Raw genomic sequence first — 27,558 nt, 5'->3', positions numbered from 1 at the left:
TTGAATGGATGTCTTTTTTTGTTAAGTGCCTCTAGGCGGCGTATTATGGATCGATACAATACAAATAAATGTAACTGAATATAAATGTCATACTATGTAATATAATTACTCTGTGCTCCTTTTTCGTTGTGGTCTCATAACTTTTCTCAGTACCAATATACTCACCAACCAGTTAAAGTGCGGTTTGATTATATCTCATAACGGCCTGCCTTAGAGGCCTGACGGTGAACGTGCTTCCTCACTCCTGCGCCTCTGCGTGGTGACTCAGTCTCAGCCAATCAGGTCGCGTCATTCCTGATTCCGTCCACTTATCATCCGGCACACGGCGTCACGAGCGCCTTCTCTGCCTGCCCGCACGAGAGAGACGCAGCACCGTTCTTGCACACAGTTAGGCCGGAAAGGTAACTTTAACTGCGTTTTGCTGCTTCTTTTTCTTCTTTTAACCAAGCTCTTACTACTTATTAACTCTTACGCACAGCTAGTACATGCCGTATGTTAATATCATCACTTAATTCTCTTCTCAAAGTCTACATTTCGGGTTTTGTCGTCGAAGGCATCCTTGGACGCTTGTCCTTGGGTTAGCCGACGCCTCAACGGTTAGCTGATGATTTCCCAGCGTTCCTCCTCGACTGCTGAGGGTTTGGTATCTTCAGGACGCAGCAGCCTGTAGCATATCGTCTATTTTTAAACCAGCCCGTCAACTGAATGGCTGTCTCGCTCCATTTAGAGCCGCAGTGTGTGGAGGGGAGCAGGAGGTGTCAAGTTGCGGGTCCACCTTGAGGCGAACGCGCGCCTCCATTTTGTTAAAAAAAAAACGTTATTAAGAGGCTGGAGTTTGGAGAACTCGGTGGTGTCACACTAGTTGGACTACTAGTTGAATGCAGCAGGGGCGGAGGCGTGTCTGCTACACGAAAAGGAAAATTACTGTGCAGCAAGTCGGTGCAGGCTCCTGTGTCAGTTTCCATCAAATGGTTTATATCATTACTATTAACTCATCCAGTTCAGCAATGGACTTTATTTGGTCTGTAACAATTTTCATCAAACTAGTTCAACCATTCAGTTCTTGAGAAAGTATCAGGTGTCTTTGATTATTTATCAATGGATGCCATTTAGTTGTCATCAGGTGGCTCTCCTGCTTATTCATTGAAGTTGTTTTTTTTAAGTGTTAAAAGGCGTGGATGACTTCAATATCACATGTCAATTGTGGAAAGTGGAGGTGGTATTTATTTAAATTTGAAGCACTGCTTCCCAGCAGATGGACTGATGAGGATTTTCCTGGATGATGCTGATTAAAGGTTTTGTTTTCCTATGCTAACTGTAACCAATCCTAATTGGCTTCATTATAAACCTGGTGAAATGGACTTCATTTCTTAATTGGGGTAGTTTGAATCAAACGGAAAATCTAAATTTTAAAATGATCCCACAGTTGGTTTTATTATGTTTTTTTTTAAGTGTAATTAACCCTATGTGAAAGCTAAATCTGACAAATTTTGGAAGAATAAACCAAAGTGGGTGGAACCAAGATCTTTTTTCCCTTAAAAATAACTGGTATTTAAATCTAGTAACTTTCCTTTTGTTGTTGGAGACTTTATTGGCGACAACCCTCAGCTAGTGAGCGCTGAGCCTCTGCCCTGTCCTGAAAGCACTGCTGTCAGTCTGACGGTTCAGCACCATACCGTCGCCAGCAGTCAGAACAGAAGAGACGGGTTCCAGTCTGTGTCTACATTGCAAATAAATCGGCTATTTGATCAGTGTTCCTGGTTAAGATGCATTTAAAAACCAAGAAAAAAGTCTTTTTCCAGTCTTTGCCTGATTGAATGAGTCTCTGTTTTCAGTACCTAAATGCAGTTTGCTTGCTCAAATTCAGGGTCCCTTCACATGCATAGATATGCAACTCAATCTACATTCAGACCACAGTATAATCAGATTTGACCATAATCATAATGGTCAAATTTGGTTAATTTTATGGTAGCTGGCTAAAAGTAATTAAAATAATTGAAGTTTAGCCCCAGGTTACTTCAGCCTTTCCATTTGTGTATTTGAGTGTGTACTGTTTGCAAATTTCCAATCAGGCTTTTATGGCCAGCACTTTCCATTGGTTCTCATCTGGCTGCACAGTCTCCATTTGGAATGGTTTGCATGGACTGAGTGCTAATCAATAAGCTGCTCCAGGCGTCATGGCCAGACATCCCGACTGAAAACCCTATCTGACCTGTGCTACTGCAACAGCCAGAGATTAGGGCACCATTCAGCTCTGCAGTCCATATCATTTCAATAAAAAGAGGCCAACCAATTCCTTTCTGCCTGGTCACACTCCCACACTCTGCTACGTTTACTTTTAAATACTGCAGTGTAAAATGGTTGTGTAATTATTAGCAGTAGAGGACGCTTGTGCAAGAATTTTTTTTTTAATGTGTAATCCAGCATGTCAAATAAACTGAATGAACCTCCAGAGATTATTCTGCTGCAGGAAGCCACACCTCTCTGACTTCAACATAACGTCAGTTTGGGTCAGACTGCATCAGTCTGGCTGTGTGTACAGCTCAAGACATAAGAACATTGATCCGGAGCGTATTCTGATTACTTTTTGCCAAGTCATTGTTTACTCTGCTGTGAGACTGCAGTGTGGCTGTCTGCTCTCCTGCAGAGCTGCATTAAACTAATGAGTATTTGCTTCTTTCTTTTTGCTCCCAAACAGATAAAGAACAATGTCTATCCTCAAGATCCATGCTCGTGAGATTTTTGACTCCCGTGGCAATCCCACTGTGGAAGTTGACCTGTACACCAAGAAAGGTAATTCTGTCTTACTGTAAGGCTCATCTATAAGCCCTACATATTGCTGATGTTTGCCTCCTAAGCTAATTTACATTCTAACATTTCAGTCTTGATGGTAAGAAATGTGGGGTTTTACTATTTACCAAACCTGGAAATGTCTGCAAAATTTTAATCCAGCTTTATTCCATATTTCAATATCTTAGAGGTGATTTGGAAGTTTATTTCTTGGGTGTGTAGATCTAAATGCCCACTCATTAACATTTTCTTTAAATCACACATGGTATTCTTTTAATGAGCTCTTACCAAGCACACGATAATCCAGCCCATGTTTGACAAGATTAAAGTGTCCAAGTCTCTGAAATAGAAGTGGACCAATATAACCAAGAGTTAAATGACTGTATTTCAGAATCGGTACAGATTTATTCTGTTTTTCCACCAAAAAAACAGAATAAACATCTCAGATGTTTAGAATACAACAAAAAGGAAATAAAAACTGTTGCAAATATATCAAACTATTTTCACAAAAGACAAATTTGAATATGTTGAAATGTATTGATTTGAACACTTTGACATTCATCAGCAATGTTGTGGGGAAGGAAAATCTGGTAGCTTGTTTTTACAAATGCTGCTCTGTACCACCAACCTGAAGGCAAAAGTTTAAATGATTTATGTTCAGGATGTGTGGGGTTTAGCTTTTTATCCTCAATGTAGAGGGTGAGCCCTGATCTAAACCTAATTGTTTTTAGTTATGGACTCAATTAAAATCTTAATTGCCAGATCTGTCATTTATTAATGCCAGTTAATATATTAATCATAAGAGTTGAGGATATCTGTGCTTTCTGCAATATATTTTGTGTTGAGATTCTATTTTAGGCTTGCTCAGCTTCAGTGATGGCCCAACTCCTTTATCTACAGAGCAATAATCTTTTCCAGAGTCGCATCAGATTCTTGTTTTGAAGCAAAAAAATGTCGTCCATTACTATTGGCGAATATTGGTTATGCATCAGATTTATGATTGAACCAGAAACATGAGAATACAAGGGTTGGCTTGCTCCAAACATTAAAATACTGAAAAATAGAAGTTAAAATGTTGGGGTTTTTTACCTCAAAGTTGATATTTGATAAAGTTTGAGAACATAAATGGGAATAATCTAGTAATCCTTCACTTTTTATTGAATTCAAAACCACTTCCATCAAAGAACCTGCTGCAGACTTTTGTCTGAAGTGAAACGACTAGCTACCAGCCAGGTTTAGAAAAACCTGAAATTCAGTTTTGGCTTGAAACCTGAAAATATTTTGGTAATTCTTGCAAAGATGTCTTCCTGGAAAGTATCACATAAGTTGACAGTTCAGCTGGTTGACTGGTGCTGCTACAGCTGCAGAGTAGATCAGGTAAACCGAATGTTTGAAAATAGCTCCTGTAACTTCACACAGCCTCTGCAGCTTACTGTTACTGTAACTGCTCTGGATCATAACGCCATGTAGCATTTTTACCAAAACTCTGAATTTATTTGGGATAAGATTTGGGACAACCTGTCAGAAATTATGTTTCATGTTTTCTCTTTGATTGGCTCTGATTGGCATGAAGAAAACACATCTATAAATGCATCAACAAGCTGTTCTTCATGTTTTTTTTTTTTTTTAGTAAAATAAAAATTCAATAGCTTATGTTTTTCTCCATAAATTAGGGTAACTTTTTTTATTTTATTCTACCTTCTAAAGTTGAACTGGGAAGTCAAAAATCAAATAAAATGGGAAACTTGTTTTGGCCCAGAAAAGTAATCTGTTTAAAATCTTTGAATTAAATTGCTTTGCTCAGTTTAGCTGTAAATTATTCAACCTGTGACACATTTGGCTGAGATTTTGATTTGTCCATTTAATCAACTAATGGCCTGCCCACCATTTATTTATTTATTTTTTGTATTGGTTTGAGGTCGTTTCTGTTCTTTGGGTTGAAACAAAGGAAGTTGCTCAACCCTCTGAAATGTCCTGAGAATGATAATGAAGCAACCTGAATGACCACTGACATGGAAGAGGTGGACTGGCCTGAAAAACACAGCAGAGCTACTATACAGCATTCTTTTCTTCAGCTTAGGGTAGCTGACATGTGCTGTGAACTGTAAAACTTGTCTATTTTTACTTTTTTTGATAAAGGCGTCCTTTGAAGTCTAGCAGCTCTGTTTTGACAGCAGCTAAACCCTAGAGAGCGTCTGCTGCACCCAGTCAGGCCATCATTATTGTGCCATTTCATGTCCTGGACATTTCCACCAACTTGTAGATCTGTATGTAAACAGCCTGCATTTTATTCAGCCAGCTTTTACTTTTACTGGTTTAGCCCCAGATTTGGCAGATGCAGAGGCAAAGCCCCTGATTTATGGTCTGATTGGTTGCAGCCTACAGCTCCCTGCTGCTGCATGCCGATTTCTAGCTGCAGATGATTTGTTAAGCATTACCTTAGGGCCTCGACAGCGACTGTGCCCCCTTGGCCTAAGCACTAAATCCCCTCAGACTACAATCTCTGCTGCTCCACTGAGTAAAACGAATAGAGCTTTTTTTTTTTTTTTCCCTTTCAGGTTTTTATTCACTTTTGGCTGAAGTGGGTTTGAGCTTGTGTAGACAGGACTCGATATCCTGTCAGATTTTCTGCACATGCTCAGTTGGTGTTTTTTTTTTTTAATTTTTTTTAATTCTCTTATTACATCACCACCATCTGTGGCACGACTTCCTCCTTGCGTGTTTTATTCCCCTCAGACTGGAGGAGACAAATATTTGTGCTTTTGACTCACTGTGGTGTTGACCACAGGACTCAGATGTTTCAGATTGGGCACCACAGAATTATAATTTAGGAAGCAAGCTGACTTGGTGAAGTTGCATTTAAATGATGCCTTCTTTAGCCATGAGGCAGCATTTGTAAAATCAAATGTCTTGTTAAAGGTCTCTTCAGGGCTGCAGTTCCCAGCGGTGCTTCCACAGGCATCTATGAGGCTCTAGAGCTCCGTGACAATGACAAAACGCGCTACATGGGCAAAGGTAACTTATCTCTGTTTGTTCTCTTTCTAAACTCTGGTCACTTCCATCCTTTCAGCTTGTTTCAACACTCCTATAAACTCTTGCTCTCTTTCTTCATCACATTTTCTTTTCAATTTCCCCATTTCTGTTCCTCCTGTTAGGAGTCAAAAGAGCTGTTAAATATATAAATGAGTTCTTGGCACCTGCATTATGTAACCAGGTAAATAAAGTGGAAAATAAGGATGACTCTCTTTGCACTGCACAGCAGCATGGAGAATGAGTTTGCTTCTGGAGACTAATGTCAGTCAGGCACTAACAGATGTTCACAGATTAAAAAAAAAACAAAGTAAATGGTGGAGTAAACTGCTGAATTAGTGGATAATACTGTTAATAATTTACTCATTCATTGACATAAATCGGATGCTCTGTGTTCATCTGTGTGGCCTGCGTTGCATGGTCTTCTCCTGTCTGTCGGTCATGGTCTGCTTGTCCCTTGCAGGTGTCTCTAAAGCTGTTGAACATATCAATAAAACTATTGCACCTGCACTGGTCAGCAAGGTAGGACCATTCATTGTTTGGCTAATTTGTTTAACAGAACATATTTTAACCAGAGGACTAACTTTACAGTTTTCCCATGTAAAATGATTCTTTGTTACAATAACTTTCACCTCTTGTATCTAAAAATAACATGCATTAGTTATAAAATTCCCAGTAAAGTTCCCAGATGGTGGCATTACTACTGGTGTGTGCTCCTAATCAACAAGTCAAACCAGTTTAATTTGAATTGCTCCAGTTGAACTTTTCCTCTTGTGTCTGAATCCAGGATGTGAGCGTTGTGGAGCAGGAGAAGATCGACAAGCTGATGCTGGACATGGATGGCACAGAAAACAAGTGTAAGATACTCACTGCTTACAAGTCTTGTCACTAAACTTTTGTGACTTTTAAAAGTTTTGACATCACTTTAAAATGGCTCTCTTCCTTCCCTCAGCTAAGTTTGGTGCTAATGCCATCTTGGGCGTCTCCCTGGCTGTGTGCAAGGCTGGTGCGGCAGAGAAGGGCGTTCCGCTCTACCGTCACATTGCTGACCTGGCTGGCAACCCCGATGTCATCCTCCCTGTGCCTGTCAGTGTCCCGAGAGGATTCATCCCCAAACATCGTCCGATCCAAAAGGTCATTGCACTCGAAAGCTGATCCGTTTCTGCTTCTCTTTAGGCTTTCAATGTCATCAACGGCGGCTCCCATGCAGGCAACAAGCTGGCCATGCAGGAGTTCATGATCTTGCCTGTCGGCGCCAGCAACTTCAAGGACGCCATGCGCATCGGTGCCGAGGTCTACCACAACCTGAAGAACGTCATCAAGGAGAAATATGGCAAGGACGCCACCAATGTGGGAGATGAAGGCGGATTCGCCCCCAACATCCTGGAAAACAAAGAAGGTGTGAAAAACATGGCAGGTCGCATAATCCTGAGTAGAAATTAATACTAGGGCTGAAATGATTAATCAGATTAATCGTGATGAATCAATAATTGAATGGTTGATTAATTTAAGTTACTTTATTAACCGAATCCCAAGATTGATTACTAGAATATAGTCTAGCTGCAATCCTATTTAAGTTTGCATATAAAAATAAAAGTATTAATTTGACTTGCATTGCTAGTTTTTGAATTCAGCAGTGAGCTTCTGCGGCAAATTCTAGGTTAAAATTCTGAATTGTTTTGCTCCTCTGTAGCTCTGGAGCTGCTGAAGAACGCCATCGCCAAGGCCGGCTACACCGACAAGATTGTCATCGGCATGGATGTGGCTGCCTCCGAATTCTACAAGGGGGGCAAGTATGACCTGGACTTCAAGTCTCCAGATGACCCCAGCCGCTACATCACCCCTGACCAGCTGGCTGACCTCTACAAGAGCTTTGTTAAGGATTACCCAGGTGAGTTTTAACACCTGCTCCTTTTATTGGGGAATAAAAATGGCAACAGTAGTTACTTTGCCTCAAAATACCAAACATCCACCGTCTTCTCAGTCGTTTCCATCGAGGACCCCTTTGACCAGGACGACTGGGAGGCATGGACCAAATTCACAGCCACCACCAGCATCCAGGTGGTGGGAGACGACCTCACTGTCACCAACCCCAAACGTATCGCCAAGGGCGTCGCTGACAAAGCCTGCAACTGCCTGCTGCTCAAGGTCAACCAGATCGGCTCTGTCACAGAGTCCCTGCAGGCGTGAGTGTCCACAACACGGCGGTTCTGTTGACTAAATTGTAAGCATTAAATGCACTTTGAGCAGATTGAAACACACCCCTTGTTTTAGCTGCAAGCTGGCCCAGAGCAACGGCTGGGGTGTGATGGTGAGCCACCGCTCTGGAGAGACCGAGGACACTTTCATCGCTGACCTTGTAGTGGGCCTCTGCACTGGACAGGTAATTGATTTACCACTGACGATTCAAACAAAACTGTCATTGTTCATTTTCAGATCCAATCAGGGTTTATGATGAAGTGCATTGTTTGATTTAAAACTTTAATTTGGAAAATGTTATGTACTGTTCAAACCAGATGTTTTCATCCATGTAGCAAAGCTGTATTAGGACTGAGATTGGACTAAATGTTCTCGTTTTAGACAAGAACACTTGGAAAATAAAATCTGTAAAGTAACTTTAAGCATTTATTTTGAGCAGAAAGTTAATTCACTTTAACATGATTTGTTTGGATTGTTTTAATGTGTTGAATTTTTATTCTGAATGACTTGCTGATCAGTATAACCGAAATAAAAGTTCTTGTATTGTACACTTTAAACATTATTGAAACTTGGGGTATTCTTTTGTTAGTGACATCTCAAAACATAAAATTGAGATGTCTGATTTTTCTATATTTTAGTTTACTTCGTCCCTGCTGTAGAATATGATCACAAGGAACTAACAATAATGAACTTTATCCAACTGTCATTTTTAAAACTGTTTTTATCTCAAAGTGGGAAACATGCTGTAAATGCTTGAATTTTACTGTGTGAAGTGTATGAACCCTTGGTAATGTATTGCTGAACTTCTTGCAGATCAAGACTGGCGCTCCTTGCCGATCTGAGCGTTTGGCCAAGTACAACCAGCTCCTTAGGTGAGACTTTGCCTCAAGCTTCCACATTTCCTAAATGAATTCCTCGATTTCTGAGTCTGAAATGGTAACTTTCTCTCAGGATTGAGGAGGAGCTTGGTGACAAGGCCCGTTTTGCCGGCAAGAACTTCAGGCGCCCCATCTGAACCGGGTCAGTTTCCTCGGGCCACTGTGTGTTCAATGCTCATAAATAATCCCCCACACATGTTCGCCACGCTAGATCTGCCTGCCCTGTATGGAGTGAAGAAGGAAAAGACGCCTCTATTATCCAAGGTCCAAGTCTACGGCGTGAAAAAGCGGTGCTATGTCCCAGTACAGCCATGTGGCTCAGCTCATCTGCAAAATCTGCTTTAGCTCCTGAATAGTGTTGGTCCTTGTTGGTGTTCATTATTGTGATTTCTTTAAGCTTCCTGTGAGTTGTAGTTATTGTGATCCTCTGATTATTTGAGCAAAGGTAACTAGTGGGGATCTGCCTGAACCAGTGGTAAGAGCTCTGTGTGTCCAATGTTCCGCCTCTGACAAGGTCTCGTGTTGCTGTAAGCCCCTACAGAAATATGTAATAAATAATATAGTTTCAAAAGTGTCTGGTTTGTATTCCTTTCCTCCTGTGCACAAACATTCTGCATCATGATTAAAATATTATTCACGAGGGGAGCACTTGTCCAGAAACCAACGTTTTCATGTATAAACCATTTCCTCGCAGTGCTACAAGTTTGTGAGGGGTTGAAACTTGAGCTCAGGGCTGTGAGACTCCATTTCTGTCCGTCCCCTGGGTGCAGGAATCCAAAGGCTCAGCGTGAGCTTTCTACTGAAGACTGCCAAGATAGATGAGTCTCTATTCACTAGAGGCACCAGTCTGCTGGGTTTGTGCCACGCCAATTTAATTTGTTTGATGCCTTCCTGAACCTGTCTACATTGTTTAACCATCAAGGAGATTTTTTTTCCTTGCCCTAAATATGTTATCAAGACAAAACATGTAGTCCATACGTTTTTTTTTGTTTTGTTTTTACAATAATAAAGGGCAACGTTTATGGATTTAAACAAACTGTAATGCTACAGTTTTTCAATGAGCCAGGATGCGTGATAAATTTCACTAAGGAGTTTTAACTTCAACCTTTAAGATTTTGGTGCCATCGTGTGGTCATAGTGTTGCAATGCAGCTACCATTCACCTACGTTCTGACGTCAGAAAACTGCGGAACGTAGCAGTTGTAGCGTAAATGAAACGTGAATCGGACAGGGCTTTGCCTTTAAAAAGAAATGGCGTGTCCTGACGTTTGGTATTAAGTTTATAAATTTGAATTACTCAGAAATCGTTAATTTACAGTGTACTGCTCGTCTAAGTCCATTTTTAGTTTTTTTTATTTTATTTTACTGAAGAACTCCGAGAATTTACTCTAAAAATACTTCCAGATAAAGCTAAAGCAGAATGACATTTGATATATCAGATTTTACATAATCAAGACAATGCACTGCAACTTTAGGTGAATTAAAACTAATTACAAAATAACATTCATGGCCGATTACACACTTACTGCAAATTGGTTTTCACATAAAACCTACAGTAAGTATTATATGAATGTCAAAGTGTTGACAAGATTTTGCATACTGTCGAAGATCCTGTCAATATGTACTTATATATATATATATATATATATGTGTGTGTGTGTGTGTGTGTGTGTGTGTGTGTGTGTGTGTGTGTGTGTTTAAATGAAACTTAAACACCAGTAAGTTCCATCAGTGTTTGGCATAACATAAAAACAAATTGTCTTGTTTCACTAGATAAAGTCAAACAAGTTTGATCATCACTCAGTGAAGATACGAGGGAGAGCATTACTGCATCCTCTTTGTGCAGAGAAGAAATATTGTCCCTGCTTCCCAGGATTCAAGCAAATCGTCAATAGCAGTTCCCCATACACTGACTGCAGCCAAACAACCTCATTTGTTGCGCAGGCTTGAAAGGCCTTTTGTACTCTGGAAGTAATCTCACTTTTTGGACAGACCGTGTCTGCAGCTGAGAGCTGCCTTTTTATTTTCCCCTGTTTATGCAATTGTTAAGTAGGTTACTTTTAAAGTTGTTTTTTTTTTTTTGTCCTTGCAATTTGGTAAGGTAATTTAATTTTCTTTTAGGATTGTTTTGTTTATGTTGACATGAGCTTTTCCTGAAGGTAAATGGCAGCTGGTACAGAAAAGAGCTAAACTAGACAAGTCAGAAGGTCATATGGACTCTAGAGCAGGAAACAAGCATCCAGAAATGGTATTCAAGTAACAGAAGCAATCATTAATGTTACTCCAATAGAAGTAAAAAGTACAGTGGAATAAAACCACTCCTACAAGCACAAAAAGCTTCTAAAGTAAATGTTGCTAGCTGCTGCCAGCTTCTGCTCATCGGTACATGACTTCTATTCTATTCTATTCTATTCTATTCTATTCTATTCTATTCTATTCTATTCTATTCTATTCTATTCTAATGTGAGTCACAGTGCTGGTTTTCTTCAAGATGAAAAAGTCAGCGATAAGCGTGGTGTTCCCAGCTTTGACCAGTGGGTGGCGGTATTTCACCGGTTGAACTTTGATAATCCCCCCCCCCTCTCTCCTCCTCTAACTGCTTTCACCCCAAGATGAAGAAGGATGCTGTCATGCTGAGTACCTCTCATACACACCAGTCTGAGCATCCCGGCAACGATTACTCCCTCTGTATTCTCATAGTCCATCATTTATGACAGCATTATTCCAAAAGCCGCTCGCTTAGTTCCAGCTACATAAGAAAAAGACACACAGGTGGCACTGCAGCTGTTGTACTACTACTGTTGTAGTGGCGACTCTTGGCTAACTAACGTTGGCTAATTGCCCCTGCTGCTGCTGCTGCTGCTATTGTTTGTTGTGGCAGTCTCTCATCAAACAAATCACAGATGTTGTAGAGCAAGCTCTTTAAGGTAAGTGCCGTGAGCTGCAAACAGCTTCTTTCTTTTCACCTTTGATATGCGGCAGTAAATAATAATAATAACATGACAAGCGTGAGGAAGTAGTGTGGGAACGCCGTGCTGTGAACGCACATCCTTGTTTGGTAGCTGCTTGTTTGCCCCTCACTGTTGCTGGTTACGGTGGACCAAATGTTAGCGGCTAGTGACTAGCACTGATTGGGGAATGCCAGCGAGGTGCCGTCTAATGCCTGGAAACAAACGGCTCGTTCACGCCGGTTCGCGTGGAGGACGTGCAAAGCACGCAGCGTTACATTGTTTTGTCTACTGCTTGCTTACATAATGCTGTAGTGCTGTTCACATGCAGGACGAGAGGTGCTCTCGTAATTCAAACTCGCTCAGTGAAGCGCCTTTGCTCCAGGAAGTAGACGGAGCCCAAGGAGCTATTGTCATTAGCTCCAGGAAACGTTAGCCTGCGAAGCTAACTTGCAGGCTTTGTGTGTTTGCCTTAATTGCTGTTGTGCTGCTCGTAGTTTGTGGTTACTAGAGATGACAACATGGCCTGGTTTTAGACCATACTGAAGCTGAGGTGACTGCACAATTTTGCTGAGTTGTGGAAACATAAAGGAGAAACTTGCAAAATGTCTGTGTGGCTGAAATTTGACAACAAATGATGCAGAAAGAACTCTGTAAACTGTTAAAAACAATGACTGCAAAACTAAAGATGCACTGTCCAGTAGTTACGTTTGCACGATTTGCATTTTTAGCTAACAAAGAGTTGCATAATTAAAGGAGGAGGGATGTAATGCAAGTTTAATAGTAATAGTAAACAAACATATTTTTTTACTCCATTGGGTAATACAGATCTCAGATGAACTCTTCTGACAGAATCTGCACATTTTTGTTGTAAAATATAAAGTGTGTTCTGCTGCTTGTGGCAGTGTTTTGGTATTTTCCCAGCCTTTTTGCCTGATAAACTGAATTTCACTGCAGCTAATGAATATGCAAGCAGATCAAAGGAGAGAGAAACATTTGTTTTCCTTTCAGTGTCCCAAAAGAAACAGAGTTCAGTATTGACAGCATCTGCATTTTCTCACTCGTAACCATTAGGCTGGATGCAGGGAAATCCTTCATAGATATTTCCTGACAACATTTGGCTTAAGCAAACATCTTATTGAGTAGCTCAGAGAGGAAAGGTTTTGTGCTGTGCCGCTGCACCTCTCCAAGCATCTAAATAATCCCTGGCAACTGCTCACATCTGTGAGTAACGGCACGCAGGACAGAGGAGGCACGGTGCAGAAAATGAAACTTCATACAGACATGTGGTTTGTAATGTGGTGTTGTTTGGTAGCTCGGTGTGTCACAGTTGTTACATAATCATCTGAAGGGATGCAGTTGTGCTGACTCCAGCTGAATCATGTCCAGTAACTGATGAACTGGTAAAAACCACATCAAACAGACAAAAAGTCATGTTTGTTTTTAATCTTATCTTTATATTGCTTTAGTCTGCTTGAAGCTTGACTTTTCATGACGTTTGTGTGTTGTACTCGTTCCAGTGCTCTTTTAATTGAGGTGGTAAAAATAATACATTTCCATGCTTCTGTCAAAGATATGCGTTTAGTAGCACAGAAACTTTGTAACGAGAAGTCAAATTAAAAAAGGAAGTGCCAACAACATGAACTGATCAAAGGTGTTACGTTAAAGTAAGAATACAAGTATCTGTATCCTCAGCTTGGCCTGTGCAAGGTTAAACCAGGATGATTTTTTTGATTTAAAATAGAAAATCAAAAACAATTCCCTTTGAAGGAAAAAATAAAGTAACATTAATTATTACAGATATGATAATGCCATCTGTAGCAGCTGTTAATTAGCGGGTTATTATATTTGACTCCGCTTGGACAGAGCAAACATTCAAACAGACTTGTAGATTACTAGCTGTGGTTTTCAAAAAAAACCATTATCTTAGTTTCCCAACAATAACTATGCGTTTCTTGTGACCAGACATATTCCAGAGTTTGTATTTCTTGTTAGCAGGAGAAAGAAAAGCGTTGGACCGTTCGTTCAGCCAGCGGACTATAAGTGCACTACAACAGGTGAAGCAGGGGGCACTGATGCACTTGATGCTCCACACAGATGGAGAACATTCAGGTTTTCCTGGGATTAAATTAAAATGACTTTAAACTGTTAGAACAGCTTGGGCCGCGCAACGTCTGGAACAAGCCTGGTTGCGGTTGTGTTGCTGAGTTTTGCAGTGACAGTGTCGATTAGAATATTTCTTTTTCCGTAATCACAGCGTTCTCACAATTTTTGTGAGTTCTAACCTGTCAAAAATATACATCTGGTGCGGACATGGAGAGTGGTGACACACAGAATCTAAACTGCAGCTTAAATCCGATTCCATCATGTATTGGCTGATCCAAGCGTCCCTTTAGATTCCCATGTTGCACACTGATATCATGATGACAGTTGGGGTTTGATAGATTATGTTGTTCTTGTTGGATCGATATGGGAAAAAAACTGAGCAGTTGTGAACCCATAACTTTTTCAAGGTTTCCCAAAAGAAACTTGCTCGGCCCAGTTGTGGGGTGCAGTCATTCATTCAGCAGGGCGACTGTGGCTGTCTGGCAGAGTAGTTGTCTTGCAATCGGACGGTTGTAGGTTCGATTCCAGCTTTGTCCTGCCACGTGTCGATGTGCCTCCTGGCAAGGCACTTAACCCCAAATTGCCTACCGGCCTGCGTATCGGTGTATGAATGTGTGTGTGAATGGGTGAATGTGACTCCAGTGTAAAGTGCTTTGAGTGGTCAAAATGACTGGAAAAGCGCTGCATAAGTTCAGTCCATTTAGCAGCCCGTCGTGTTTTTGAGTTAAAAATGTTTACAGTTGACAGGAAATTTGAAAATACCACTTGATAATCATGTGTTATTGAAAACTTGGAAGAGTAACACCTGAACACCAACTATAAAGTCTTAAAAAAATGCAGACATTTTAAAAAGACTTGAATAAATAAGTAATGCTAAGCCTGGTGGGAGCACAAGTAAAGCCTGGTGGCCCGCCAGGCTTTTACTTCCCTGGGAGAATCCCTCTTTTTAACCCCTCTGTTTACCATGACTCTGGTAACATGGCTCGTGATTATCAACAACCAATCCCACTATATTCTTTCTACTACTAGCTGATAATGATTGGACTATGCGAGTGGTGTAAAACGACAAGTTAATATTTGGGTAAAACAGGAGATTGGCTTCACATTATTATCTCTTTTTGACTTTAATGAGCCACTTTCCATTGCTAAGCTCAATAATCATCATATTTCAGATTCCTGGTGTTTTGTATTTCATCCTGGCAACCTCCACTGGCTGTGACTTAGGTTTTCTTTACTCACCATTTAAAATATAGACTTGCTGAGCTGAGGTACAGAGATCTACCATTACCGGCTGTACGCTGATTACTGCTTCACCACTGCTCTGCCTGAAAACCACCTTAATGGGTGGTTCTTGTTCAGCTGAAATTCCTCAGGGTTTGTGTGGAGGATAATTTAGACTGGCTCAAAGCAGAACTTTTGCTTCTGCTGTGGCGCTTGTGGTTCTGTCAGGTGGTACGTGTTGCTTTTTTGAGTGGTCTGCAAAATCGCACATCCGACGACACACCCTGCCGATGGGAGGATAATCCGGTGGGGTTGCTGTAGCAGCGGAGTCATGATAAGTGAAGTGTAATAAACCTACTATTTCCCTTTAATGACTAGTATGTGTTTGAGTAATGGCTGCTGGCTGTGAGTAATATGTGGCAAAGGCCAGACAATCATGAGGAAAATCCCTTCTCCCCTGTGCTCCGACACCTCTTTGTTGGATGACGTGTCAATGCACACGGTCTGGTGTTCATTATTACCATGTTGCACACAAATGGCAGCTCGCTGTTTTTTCGCCTTTTGTTATGAGAAACGGTTTCACCTTAAAATCCTCCTGTTCTCCCCGACTGCCTCGACCTGTACCATTGTGTCATGGCGCATGATGTCGAGGTGAGCTTGAACTGTAGAGGCTACCGTGTCGCTTGAAAGAGGAGGTGATTAGAGCTGATTTGTTGTTTCATTCAACATTGTTTGGTTGCTGAGAGATGTGGGTAAGCAGGCAAACCAGATGTTGTCAAGCGCCTGCTAAGAAATCAAGCGCGAATGATTAGGCGTACTTGTGGCAAATGCAAGACAACGGACAAAAAAAGGGGGAGGCAAGTAGACTTTCCTTTGTAGTCCTGAGTATCTGTTTCATTGCGAGATATCTGGCGGTTACACAGAAAATTAATGCCCTTAACAAAGGAGCAATGTTCGCTCAAAGACCTCTTGATGGGCAATTCAAGTGCTGTATATTCATTAAAAATAACAATCTGTCAGCACTTACTGACAGCACGCACAACAAGCCAAGCTCTCTTTATTGTTCTCCGAAGATGTTTTTCAGTTCCCGTGCCAAGAGCAGGGTAATTGGCTGTAGCAAAGCCGTGCATGTGTTGTTTTAAGATATTGGACTGACACGCACAGGGCACACTGGCAGAAATGAGGCGAGCAGCCCCCTCCCCTGCCTCTTTCTCGCCTTTCTTTCTCCCCCCCCCCTTCAGTCCCTCAGCATGTCAGAGAAAGGAAAGACTAGATGCGTTTTGTGTTGTGTGACAGCTTCCCTTCACCTCTCATAAGAGGAGATCCAAGCACGCCGCATCTTCTCTCATCTTTGTTTGATTCGGGCCTAGCTCCGCAGCTCCAACAATTGTGCCAAGGAGATGGTATCGGCAAGCGCCGCTCGTGTTAACAATTGCGAACTGTCTTGCCGCATGCCGCCGGTGGCGTTTGATGTACTAGATGTGATCAAATCTGTTTTCTGCGCGAGTCGGCTTCATCTTCATCTCGCAAATGCCGCCCGGATCCTCCTGGTTGGCTTGGCATGCGCGCAGGCACCATAACTAATAAGGCAGAGCGCGTTTTACCGTCGCCGCGGCTTTCTGTGGTGGATTTAGGATGTTGAAACTGGCTACATTCTGATGCCAGTTGCACACATCAGTGGTTGTGGAATGGAGAGTGTGGGAACTGGAAGTAGAGGCTTGGCTGATGTTCAAGATGTGACGCGACAGCAAAACAAACACATGAAGAAGAGGGTGACACCCCTAGATAGCTTACAAACTTTGGTGTCTCCCTCCTTTCATGCTGCTTTCACACCAGCCCTGCTTAGTCCACTTTAATCAAACTCTAGTTCATTTGTGTAGAAGGTCAGGTTCGTATGGGGGAGTGTGAATGCGTAATCTCACTCTGGCCTGCCATCAGACCTAGGCCTTGGTTTGATTAAAGCAAACTCTGGCTTGAATGGATAAATGACCGGAGAGCGCGCCTAAAGCAGGAAGTGGTCTATGACGCAAGGAATTCTGGGTCATACGACCAAAACAGACTCAAGAGTCTAACTGGAGGGAGAAGTGGCTCATGGCTTTTTACCAAAGACATAAAAATAAATCCTACAATTGCTAAAGACTGACACTACTCCATTTCTGTTTACATGTTGTGGAGAAGGGAGAAAGAATTGAAAATAATCTGCTGGAATGATTTGGAGAAAAAAACAATATCTTGGTAGACAATAACACTGTAAAATAGAAAAACACTGTAATATAAGGGTTGGACAGTCACTCAGCTCAGATAAATATCATTGGTCACCATAATATGTGAGAAATGATCAGAAAATACCTGATTATAATCAATTTATTTAAAATTATCAAGAAACATGTATTCTTACCTCGCGTTTGAAAGAGAGAAATAGCTTTCTTAACGCCTCTGGAGCCCAGACCAATCAAAATGCCGGTAGTAATACTTGATCGTCTATCTGGATTAAAAAAAACAAAAAACGATTAATTAAAAATTAAAGGTTTTGTCCCTAACTGGACTATCGACTATCAGCGAGGACCGTACTCCTCGCTGAATGACCACTGCCGTTGTGTCAAAACTGTTTACAGGCTTGATCTTAATGTGAACTCCTGATTTAAAGGAAGAAGTAAACAATCATGTCGCTCAATATATTTGCACTTAAACAAATCACTTTGGAAATCTGAGCTAAAATGGTAACAGTTTATTACAGACAGATTTCAGGGAGCGAGTGAAACGTTCAGTATTTTCTGTTCTCTTTTTTTTCCCCCAAATGCTGAAAGGCTAAAAAGGCTGCATAAGATTCAGGTCACAACCCCGTTTTTCAGTGCAAGGGATCCTATTAGTAGCTCTTTGTCACTGACGTGGAAAAAAAAAAGCATAAATTGTAAGTCAAAACTAACAGCCAGCCTTTCGCCATCTCAGTTAGAGAGAAAAATGAAATGAAATCAGCTGGCTGGCCCCGAAGGAGAAGGAGAGAAGAGTTGTGGGGTGGGGGTCTGTGAAGAGGAGGAGGAGGAGGAGGACTGTGCCGTGTGTGTGTGTGTGTGTGTGTGTGTGTGTGTGTGTGTGTGTGTGTGTGTGTGTGTGTGTGTGTGTGTGTGTGTGTGTGTGTGTGTGTGTCAGTACTGATTAGGTAAGAGATTGCCTCATGTAATGACACTGCATGGTGCTCGTGGTGGAGAAACGCAAACAATGCACACCAGTGTTACACTGCACACACCCTGCAGCTGCGCGCCTCAAGATGTTTATATGGACATGTACACTATCCCTGGAATATTCCAACACGTCGAAGTTTTCCAGGGGACACACAGATACACACTTACTCTGCCGAAAGCCCTTTTCTGTGGTCTCCCTTCCTGTATAGCACAGATAAAAGGTGGAGGTGATTAAAGGGAAGAAGCACAATAGACTGGGTACTTTTCTATCAGCACTCATTGTTACTATTTTTCAGCAAATATATGTGGCTGAGTGGACTACATAACCTCCTGCTGTTAGTTTAACCTGAAGCTTTCAGCAGGAACATGTGATATTTTGTTTCTATTTGGACCTGTTTTCATCCTAGATTTTTGTGTGTGCTGCTGCACACAAAAAATCTCCAGATTTTTGACTCGCTAACAAGAACCACAATTTCGCTGCACCAGTTGCAAGTATTTAGGTCTAGACTTTGACTGGACCAATTAAACACATGAATGTGCTTTGATCTAAACCACCAGGGTTGGACTTCTTTTCATTTATCAAGATCATGATAGCATTTTCAAAATAGCATTTTCATAACGACTTAAGGTCACATAGTTCCTTGATTGTGCTATAAAATGACTCTTTGTGCCTAGAAAATGCGTAACCCTTCCGGCCCACTTTGAAATATTTGACTTCTGTCGTGGTGATGAAAGTTAACCTTCATTAACAAGTCTAAACAATATCGTTGATTCAATTGATTATTTTATGGAGTGGTTTATCAATAGCAGCAGTCTATTGTTTTGACCAGCTTGGCTCGGTCATTAATTAAAGTGTCCGTTAGAGCTCTCATTGTTGTGCGTTTGTGTTTCCCGGATGCTAAATATTGCGTAGATCCTTTGATAAGGGGGCTGGTTGAACTGTGACGAGTCCAGGCGTCGGACTGATGTTGTGACTGTACACACCAGGCTCTGTTTTGAGTCTGACGTTTTGGTGGAGGTGTCAGGAAAGACGGCGAGGGCTCAGGGTTTATGTAGGCAGGAGCAAAAGACCTGGTGATATTGTGCAGCTCGTCCTTGATCGTCCTTGCAGTTCAGACGACCCTATCGAGTGCTGAGGCTTCAGGTCGGGCGCGAGGTTGTTGCGTCGGATCGACTGGGCGTAAAGATGGACGTCTTGTCTTTTGCACCTCGGTGCCAGGAGTCGGCGCAGAGAAAATGAGTTCTGAGGATTGGGTTTAGATTTGCCACTGTAGCACTTCCTCTCTGATACACTCCAGCTATCATCAGGGAAAGGTTGTCAGAGACAAAGAGAGGGAGGAGGAGAGAGAAAACAGTGAAGCACAGCAGTGCTATCTAATAGATCAATTTGTAATAAATCTGTTGCCTCAAGCTGTTGTTGTTCGCTTCTACTCACTAAAAGGTGTCTGCGTTTCTCAGGCAAGAAAATGCTTGTCAGGCTGGGCATACAGAGCCATCAGTGAATGAGACGCGCCTAAAGCACAGTAAATCGTTTACTCTGAGCTCGGTTTACATAGGTCGAACACATCGCTCTCCCATCAGCACATTCCATTGGTCAAAAACGAGGGCTGCGGACCAATCGATACGACTGAACGCTGAAATCAGGAAGTAATGCTCCCCTCACATTAAATTTCCTCCATTATCCAATATGAACCATTAATCTTGATGAAAGAGCAATTGATTGAGCGATCAGTCAAGGTTGGTGAATTTATTTCACCAAGAATCCTCCTGCTTCGTGGTAATCTGCTGAAGTGGGGCTGCGTTTCTTTTGCAAGGCAAGTGGCAGAATTCAAATGGTCCAATTATGATGACAGCAGTTTGATCTTTAAGGTAGCAGAGAGGCAGCCTTCAATCAAAACCACCAGGGAGCCCTCCTGCTCCTCCTCCACTAGCAGCCATATGGACCATACTAATTGTGTTTTACGCCAACCATTTTCACTGATCCATCTGGGACTTGTGCGAGCGCTGTAGCTATAATGTCACCAGCAGTGGGCTGGCTCATGAAAGAAACATTAGTAAGCAGGATGAGATGACAGGAAGGCAATATACTGCAAGGCAACACAATTATTGATTTTATTCAAATGAAAACTGTGGCTCTCTGTGCTGAAGCCGTTAACTGTTGTCTTTAAAGTGTGATTTCTTGCACCTATTGTCTGGGATCGGTTTGTTCTCATGCATGCAGCATTAGCCTTACATTACCATTGCAATAAAGGGCAATCCCAAATACCTTGCCGCTAGTGATGAGGATTATTTACCCAGCGGGTGACGTGGCGTTTTTGCAAAAAGTATGAGATGCACCGATGATGGCCTGTGCACATTTTCTTTTTAATAATAATTTTTGTTTTCTTTTTATTTGTAAGTACTGTAAAAGATAAAAGAAAAATTTACGTTTTTTTTTGTAGCGGTAATAGGTTTGAATCAAGGAAAACAAGTCATTTTTTTTCCAATTTTCCAGCTCCTATTTTAGTTAATTAATAATCATTAGTAGTTTTATTTATATAGTTTCTTGTATTTATATTTAGAATAAATAAAGGACAGAAAAAAGAGAAAAAAAGTTTACTCTTAAAATTATTTAATTTTCTATTGTTTATCCATAGGCAGATGTCTCTGACCTCTATTTGATTCTCTCAAGCCAACGTAGATGCATTTGGTTGATGCATTTATTTTGAGCTTAGTGTTTGGATGCATTTAATAAATAGGGAAAAGTCATACTATTTTTTAAAAATGTTTATTATTGGATCCTATTGTGACCGATCAATCGAAATACAGGCAGGTCCTCTTGCCTGGCTGTTTGACTAACACCTCTAGCATAATGCGTAGTGCATAAAACCAGCTTTTTTTTCCTCCCATCTGTTTGGTTTGGTGACAGCAGAAATACTCATGTTTGGATGTTGAATGTAAATGTGGCATTCACCATTTGCTCACGCCTCCTGACCGGGAACCGGTTGTAAAATATCTGAAGTGCTAAAGTGCGACTGAGGCAAATCAGTGTGTGTTTATTATATTCAGCCCTGAAAAGGGCACATCTATGGAAATTAGATCGTGCAAAAGAGGGGTGGGGGGTGGGAATTGTGGATATTTTTTTGAATGGCGACCGAATCGAGGGAGGGGAAGAGAAAGCGAGCGTGTGTTTTTATTGTGTACTTGCCAACAGTTTTCTTGTAATTATTGAAATTGATGTTTGCTGCAAAGCTGTAAATCTGCAAGATCTTCTGTTAATAAAGCGGCGGCAGCAGCAGCCGAGCCGTTAGGCTGAGAAATAAAAAGCAATCAAGCCTCCAACATCCTGTCCCTCGCCCTAAAATGAAGCAGCAGAAATCCTAATTAACTGAGAGGATGAGGAGCTCTTACCACAGTGCTTGGCTAGCTTCTCTACTCTAATGAAGACACTGCGCTAGTCTCTCCCAAGCCCTCTTTTTCTCCCGCTGCCTTTAGTTTCGGCTCTGACTTGCCTCTGGATTTTTATTTTATTTTTTTCTCCTCTCACTTTCTGCTTCCTCCTTCGTCCTTCCTTGCGTGTGAAGTTGTGCTAGTGACCTCTGAACCGTTGGGGCAAAATGAGCTGTGTAGACGTCTGCACACGCCGTGCAGAAAATCGGTGAGCTGGACGGTGGCCTCTGTGACGGTTATTATATTTTATGTAAAGTGCCGTGAAAGAGAGGGAGAGACAGCATTGATCTCGTCCCATTGATTTCATAGATCCTCTTTAGGATGACAATACAGTTGTCTTTCTGTGTCATCTTCAAGGGCTCCTTTTCAAATCAGCGATGTGGCAAATTACTCCTGTCATCTGCTGCCCATACTCAAACAACATTGTGTCATCCTTTGTGGACTTGAAAGTCAGGTTAAATCTTGCCGTGCACAGCTGATGTCTGTTTGCCTGTGCGGCGCCGTCTTTGAACTCGACGGTAAAGTTTTGATGTGTTGCTGATGAATATTTCTTTTGCCTTTCGTTTTCATAGATAAATCTTACTGGGAACTCGCTTGATTGTCCTAGAATGTGTTTAAATCGTCACATTGAATTAATCTGCACAACTCCAGGTTCTTCCTGGTGGAAGTTGTATTGCCTGTTTCCCTAATCCTGGACTTACTGAAGGGATATTAAATGTTGTAACAGACGGTGAGTGTATGTAGTGTTAGTCTATGAGATTCAGTGATGGTAAATTAGCAAAATGATGGTTGGTCGATTAAAGCATAACAGTTATTTGGTTACATTTTGCCGATGTACCTGTAGGTCAAAAATGATTGTAATAAACAAGAGACTAGATAATAAATAATAGATCACCAAAGAAAAGAGTGTCAAAGTTGTGTTATACTGGATTTAAAGTGATTTTTTTGTTTGTTTTGTTTTTGCTGTGGGTAGTTACTTCTCGGATGGAAATTCATGCTGTTGGTTTACTTTTATATTCAAATGCAGATTGTTTATTTGTATGGGAGTATGGGACGTTAGCATAAAGCCTTCAGAGAAGATTAGCTGCGAACAAAACAAGACAACAAGAATGCCGAAAAACATTTGTGAAGTCTAAAGTAGAACGTTGAACCTTCAGTGAGGTTCTGTAGCAGTTTTGGCACAACCACAAACATTTAATCTGCTGTGGTTTTTGTAACGTATGTTGACTTTACAGTTAGAGATAGGGAGGCACAATTTTGGATTTTTAGTCAATATCCCAAATGCCAATAGACTAAAACTCATTTGGCCGATAACCAATACCAATATTTTTTCCTCTACCTTGTTACTGTTACCTCGTCTTTCTCTACCGTGGCATTAAAATATTGCGTTATCAATTTACCAAATGCAAATGCCAAAAAGGAGGCTGAAAATGATGTAGCACTTTCAACTTGCATTATGCTTAATGTCAAATTCATCGGCTCTCTCCAAGCCAACGACAACAGTCAAACAGTGCAAATTTTTAAATCTTCACAAAACTAAACTCGACGTTTTCACAAGCAGTAAGTGAAAAGCACATCAGTTGTGCATCAATAATTAACAGTTTCTTATGACGTCTTATGCTGCAGGCATCTTGGTCACTGGTTTGTTATATAAAAACAACGGCTTTTCTGTCGCTGAATTTTTTTGACGGACCATGCCGATAATATCCTGCACTCCTAGACACAGGTCAAATTAGAGGTTGGGCCAGTGCATTTAGTGTTTTTGCTATCCACATTAATTTTCACTCTGGAAATTGCTTTGTGTCCCCAAATAGAGTGTTTTCGTGTAATCAGTGGCAAAAATGTTTAAGAAATTTCTAGTTTAAGAAAAAAAAATTGTTTCAGTGTGTTATGGTGACCTAAAAACTGTTAAATTGAACCTGCAGACAATAGTTAATTATTTAATAATTGGCATGAAGGTAGCGATGCATCAGTAACTTTCTATCTTCTTTAATGATAAAAATATTGGCCTGATTACAGAACTTTCAGGGACGTCTTCTGTGATTTTTGACTTTAAATAAAGAGGTACACAGAGGCATTCAAATCTTCCTTGCCTTTCCTCAAGACAAGGAAGAAACTAGCAGGCAACTGTAGTGGGATTAAAAGCCTTGAAAGAAGCTTGAGTACTAAAACGAAAACAAGGCTCTTATGTTATTCAGATCTGAGCTATAATCTGTCGTTTTGAAACAGAGCCTGCCTCTGCTCTCGGTTTCTTCCCCTTGTTTACCTGTAAACCTGTAAACTTGTCCATTTTTCCCTCTGCTGTCTGTGGATTGCCACAGAGCGCTTTCCCTTTGCTCACACCCCCCCATAAGTCCCCCTTTGTTGTAGCGAGCAGCTCAAAAGCCTCCAGGGAAGCTCAGACAAATAGAGGACAGCGACAGGTGAGGCTCTGTCCCTCCATCCTTCCATCTCCGCGTCTCCCCTGCGAGCACTCGACCAGACAAGTTTCCAGGCTCTCAAAAGCAGCAAATCGACTCACTGTAGGATTCATTGTCACTTAGCCGACCCGGGGCCTAGCAGCTCTCTCTTAAAGGCCATATCCTTCTCCTCCTTATTTCACCATCTTCTCAAATAAAGCCACAGCTACGTTGGCGTGGCGGTGCTAAAAGCCTCGTCCCACGTATCCTCGGCAGGAATCGACGCCGCCTTTTTTCAAACATCTCAGCATTAGCACGGTGCTACCGATGACAGCTAAATTAAGTGCTTGTCACATCTCGGAAGACTCCCGCTGGACGCGTCCAGTCAGCTGCGCTCCCATCTTGATTTGCCGCGGTTAATTTTAACGAGAGCGTCAGGCAGGACGCTTCGGCAGGCTCCGTTGTGCAAATCTCTCGCCGAGGTGGCGGACGTTGTATTTGCTCGCACGTATTTCTCAGAGGATGATTGAGGGCGAGCACAGCTCTGTCAGACTCTCTGTCTCTCTCTTTATTCTTGGCATAAAGCAAATGGATATGCCGAGCACACCCAAAGCACGCCGCAAAACACCAGACGAAGAAGGTGGCATCGTGCGCACAGACACATATTTGTAGTGAAAGCTTAAAAAATGTGCACCAGCAAGAGGTTAAATTTCACTCCTCGGTGCGACAGCTTTGTCACAGGGGAGAGATTCACTACCGTCCCTAGAAGAACCTTCCTTGGAGAACCTGCAGAGTTCACCACCTCCTCTCATGTTTCCTCTAATCAGTGACATGGGGAAGAAAAGGGAAAAAAAAACTACCGCCTTGCTTTGTTTCTTTATTTCCCTTTCTGCTGCCAGGACTTTGATTTGTCTTCCTCATGTTGTTGCAGCTATGAAGATGTTGACAGCACGCTCTGGAAACTAAAAGGACACTTTCTCTTCACCCCCGCCTCCCCCGTCCCCAATCTATCTCTTTTTGCCTTTCTCTTCGTCACGTAGCCGCTCACGTTACCCAGGGCTCGTCCACCTTGTAGCTACTGCTGAGGTGAGATAAAGACGATGAAAGTGAGAAATACGTGACATTTTCTAAAAAAAATTCAGCTTTGGAAGATGTGGATGTGCATGCAGAATGCATTTTTTTCTTTTCATTATTATTTTCCAAATGGAGCTCGTGGGGCAGAGGAATCTGGTGGCTGGTTTTAATTGTTTATGACACATGAAATGAGAAACAATAATGTGCGACTACTCGGGAGCTCAGGAGATTTCAATCTGGTGGGCTGCTTAAAGTAGAGTCAGTGAGACGCAATTGCACGTCTCTTTTTCCCTCGCTGCCCATTGAGCCATAAACCACTCAAACACATTTAGCAAGCAGTGACTTTTTTTTTTTTTATTATTATGTATAAATATATATATATATATATTTATTTCTCGCTCTCTCTCTCTGTTCACCTCCTCGCCCTGTTTGTTATCCAGCAGTGCTGCTGGTGGAAAACCTCCCAGGCTTCTTGAGTGAATCCTCTAATGTCTGTCGCGCCTTGCAGCCTTGGTTCTCGGCAAATATCTGCAGCACCACCTGATTTGACTTGGTAATGGGGCATTGATGAGTCTTGGGGGAAATCGGAAAAGGAGCACGAAACCGTGCAGGCAACGCCGCTGCCGCTGTGAGGCGGTAATAAAGGATGTGTGTTGCTTCACAAGTGCAGTCTGACAAAAAAAAAAAAGAACACCCTTTGACATTTTTCACATTTCGTCACATTAAATCCTTAAAATTTTGTGTATTTTTTTTTTCTTTAGGATTTTATGTGAAAGATACAATACAAAGTGGTACAAGTGGAAAAACTATGCATGGTTATCTAAATCATATGGCTTAAAAGTATGATTTATTTTTTTCGTGCCAGATGCAATTTCCAATTTTAATCAAACTTTTTTTTTTCCTTCTTTGTGTCTTTTCTAAAAAAAGAAATTACAGATGATAGAAAACATTTACAAAAAGTGGCTTAGGCTAAGTATTAGGGACAGGATACAAAATGTTTGGTTTAATGCCAAGATTATAGTAACAAGTTTAACAAGACAACATAGTAAACCTAGAGAAAAGTTGTAAAAGCTTTGTCAGAGTTCGCTGACATGAAATAGACTCAGTCGTGTCAAAGTGCTGCTGATTTGATGCTGATCTGTTAAAGGATGATGTATTTGCTCATTTGCTTTTTCATCAGAAGTTGCCCAGTATGTGCAACAATCTATCCTGCATGTTGCTTTGTACTAGGCTTCACTTGTGAGTGAAAAGATCAGTCATCTTCTGGCTTGCCGTAGTTTGGAAGAGCCTTTGCTCCTACCTAAATGAAGTGGGCTATATATATCTGAGAAATATAACTCTGGTCTCTTTACACAGCCCCACAAACTGACCGATCCAAAACAATTATTGACAGATGGCCTGAGCAAATAATGATCCTGGGAGAAAACCTGACAGAAGATCCAAGGTTGTGATACTTTGGACTTTCTCCTTCCAGCGTGCAGTCAGAACTACGAGGAAATGTTAGCATACAACATTATGTTCATGTGTCAAGAATGGCTTAGTCAAAGTGCGGGCCAAAATACAACTGAGAAAGACTGATGTTCTTTATTCAGCCTGACTGAGCATGAGCTGCGTTTCCAAGAAAAAAGGGCAAAAGAGTCAAGTCTCAGTAACTGTAAAACTGGTAGAGGTGTGCTTCGAAAAGACTTAAAGGTTTTTGTTTGTTTGTTTTTTTTTCAAATCTATGAATTCTTTACCTACCAATTCACAGCTAAGCACTACTTTGTTTTGGTCGCATAACATCTCGAAATATTGTATTGTAGGGCATGAATACTTCTGCAGCACAACATAAGTGTTAAAAGGCTTCTGGAAAATGTGGAACTACGGGACACACAGCAGCTGTCATCTGTTGATACCTGCAGCGTCTTGCTGTTTCTACATGAGGGGAGGAAAATAAGCCAGGAGGTGGAAATAGCCTTTGACATGCAGCCTTCAACCCAATTTCTGTTATTCCTTCTTACCAGAAAAACAGTAGATTTACTACTTTTTTTTTTTAACATCTAAAACTGAGCTCACTGTTCGGTGAATCAAGAGTTCAACGTCAAGGACATAAAAGGTAGTCCTGCCAGGAGTTGTGTGCGAGATAAAAGCAGAATCACTTAAGCACTCTGTTATTTGAAGCACATTTCAATTGCCGTTGATGTCAGTAGTCTAATAATTCATCTTGCTGGTTTTTATTGCTGCGTGCGCACGCAAGCACGCCCACACACACACAGCGTGGCTATATCTGCAAACACAAATTCCCCCTTCTCCACCGAGGGTAG

At 41.5% G+C, this 27,558-nt stretch overlaps 2 protein-coding genes across 3 annotated transcripts in view; both read left to right on the top strand.

Moving 5' to 3' along the window:
- The first annotated feature begins 269 nt into the window (after window positions 1–269).
- Window positions 270–9,471, top strand: eno1a (enolase 1a, (alpha)). Of its 2 annotated transcripts, none has more exons than XM_055049779.1 (12): window positions 270–401; window positions 2,699–2,793; window positions 5,710–5,805; window positions 6,284–6,342; window positions 6,608–6,677; window positions 6,773–6,906; window positions 6,997–7,219; window positions 7,514–7,711; window positions 7,805–8,006; window positions 8,095–8,203; window positions 8,833–8,891; window positions 8,971–9,471. In XM_055049779.1, the coding sequence occupies exons 2-12, from the start codon at window positions 2,709–2,711 to the stop codon at window positions 9,032–9,034; spliced, it is 1,299 nt and encodes a 432-aa protein (XP_054905754.1). In that variant the 5' UTR covers window positions 270–401; window positions 2,699–2,708; the 3' UTR covers window positions 9,035–9,471. The 2 variants fall into 2 exon arrangements, with proteins under 2 accessions (XP_054905754.1, XP_054905755.1); XM_055049780.1 differs by lacking the exon at window positions 6,284–6,342 and adding an exon at window positions 5,946–6,004.
- A 2,038-nt stretch (window positions 9,472–11,509) lies between these two features.
- Window positions 11,510–27,558, top strand: part of rerea (arginine-glutamic acid dipeptide (RE) repeats a) — a 169,542-nt gene continuing 153,493 nt past the window's right edge. Inside the window, exon 1 of the mRNA XM_055049881.1 lies at window positions 11,510–11,823. The gene's annotated coding sequence lies outside the window, so the exon portion shown is untranslated. The remainder of the gene's footprint in view (window positions 11,824–27,558) is intronic.

The sequence above is a fragment of the Poeciliopsis prolifica genome, unplaced genomic scaffold, assembly GCF_027474105.1.
Source record: "Poeciliopsis prolifica strain line A6 unplaced genomic scaffold, Auburn_PproV2 SCAFFOLD029, whole genome shotgun sequence".
In the NCBI taxonomy this organism is placed as follows: Eukaryota; Metazoa; Chordata; class Actinopteri; order Cyprinodontiformes; family Poeciliidae; genus Poeciliopsis; species Poeciliopsis prolifica.
The sequence above is the reverse complement of the archived record's forward strand: the minus strand, read 5'-3'. Positions and strand labels throughout refer to the sequence as shown.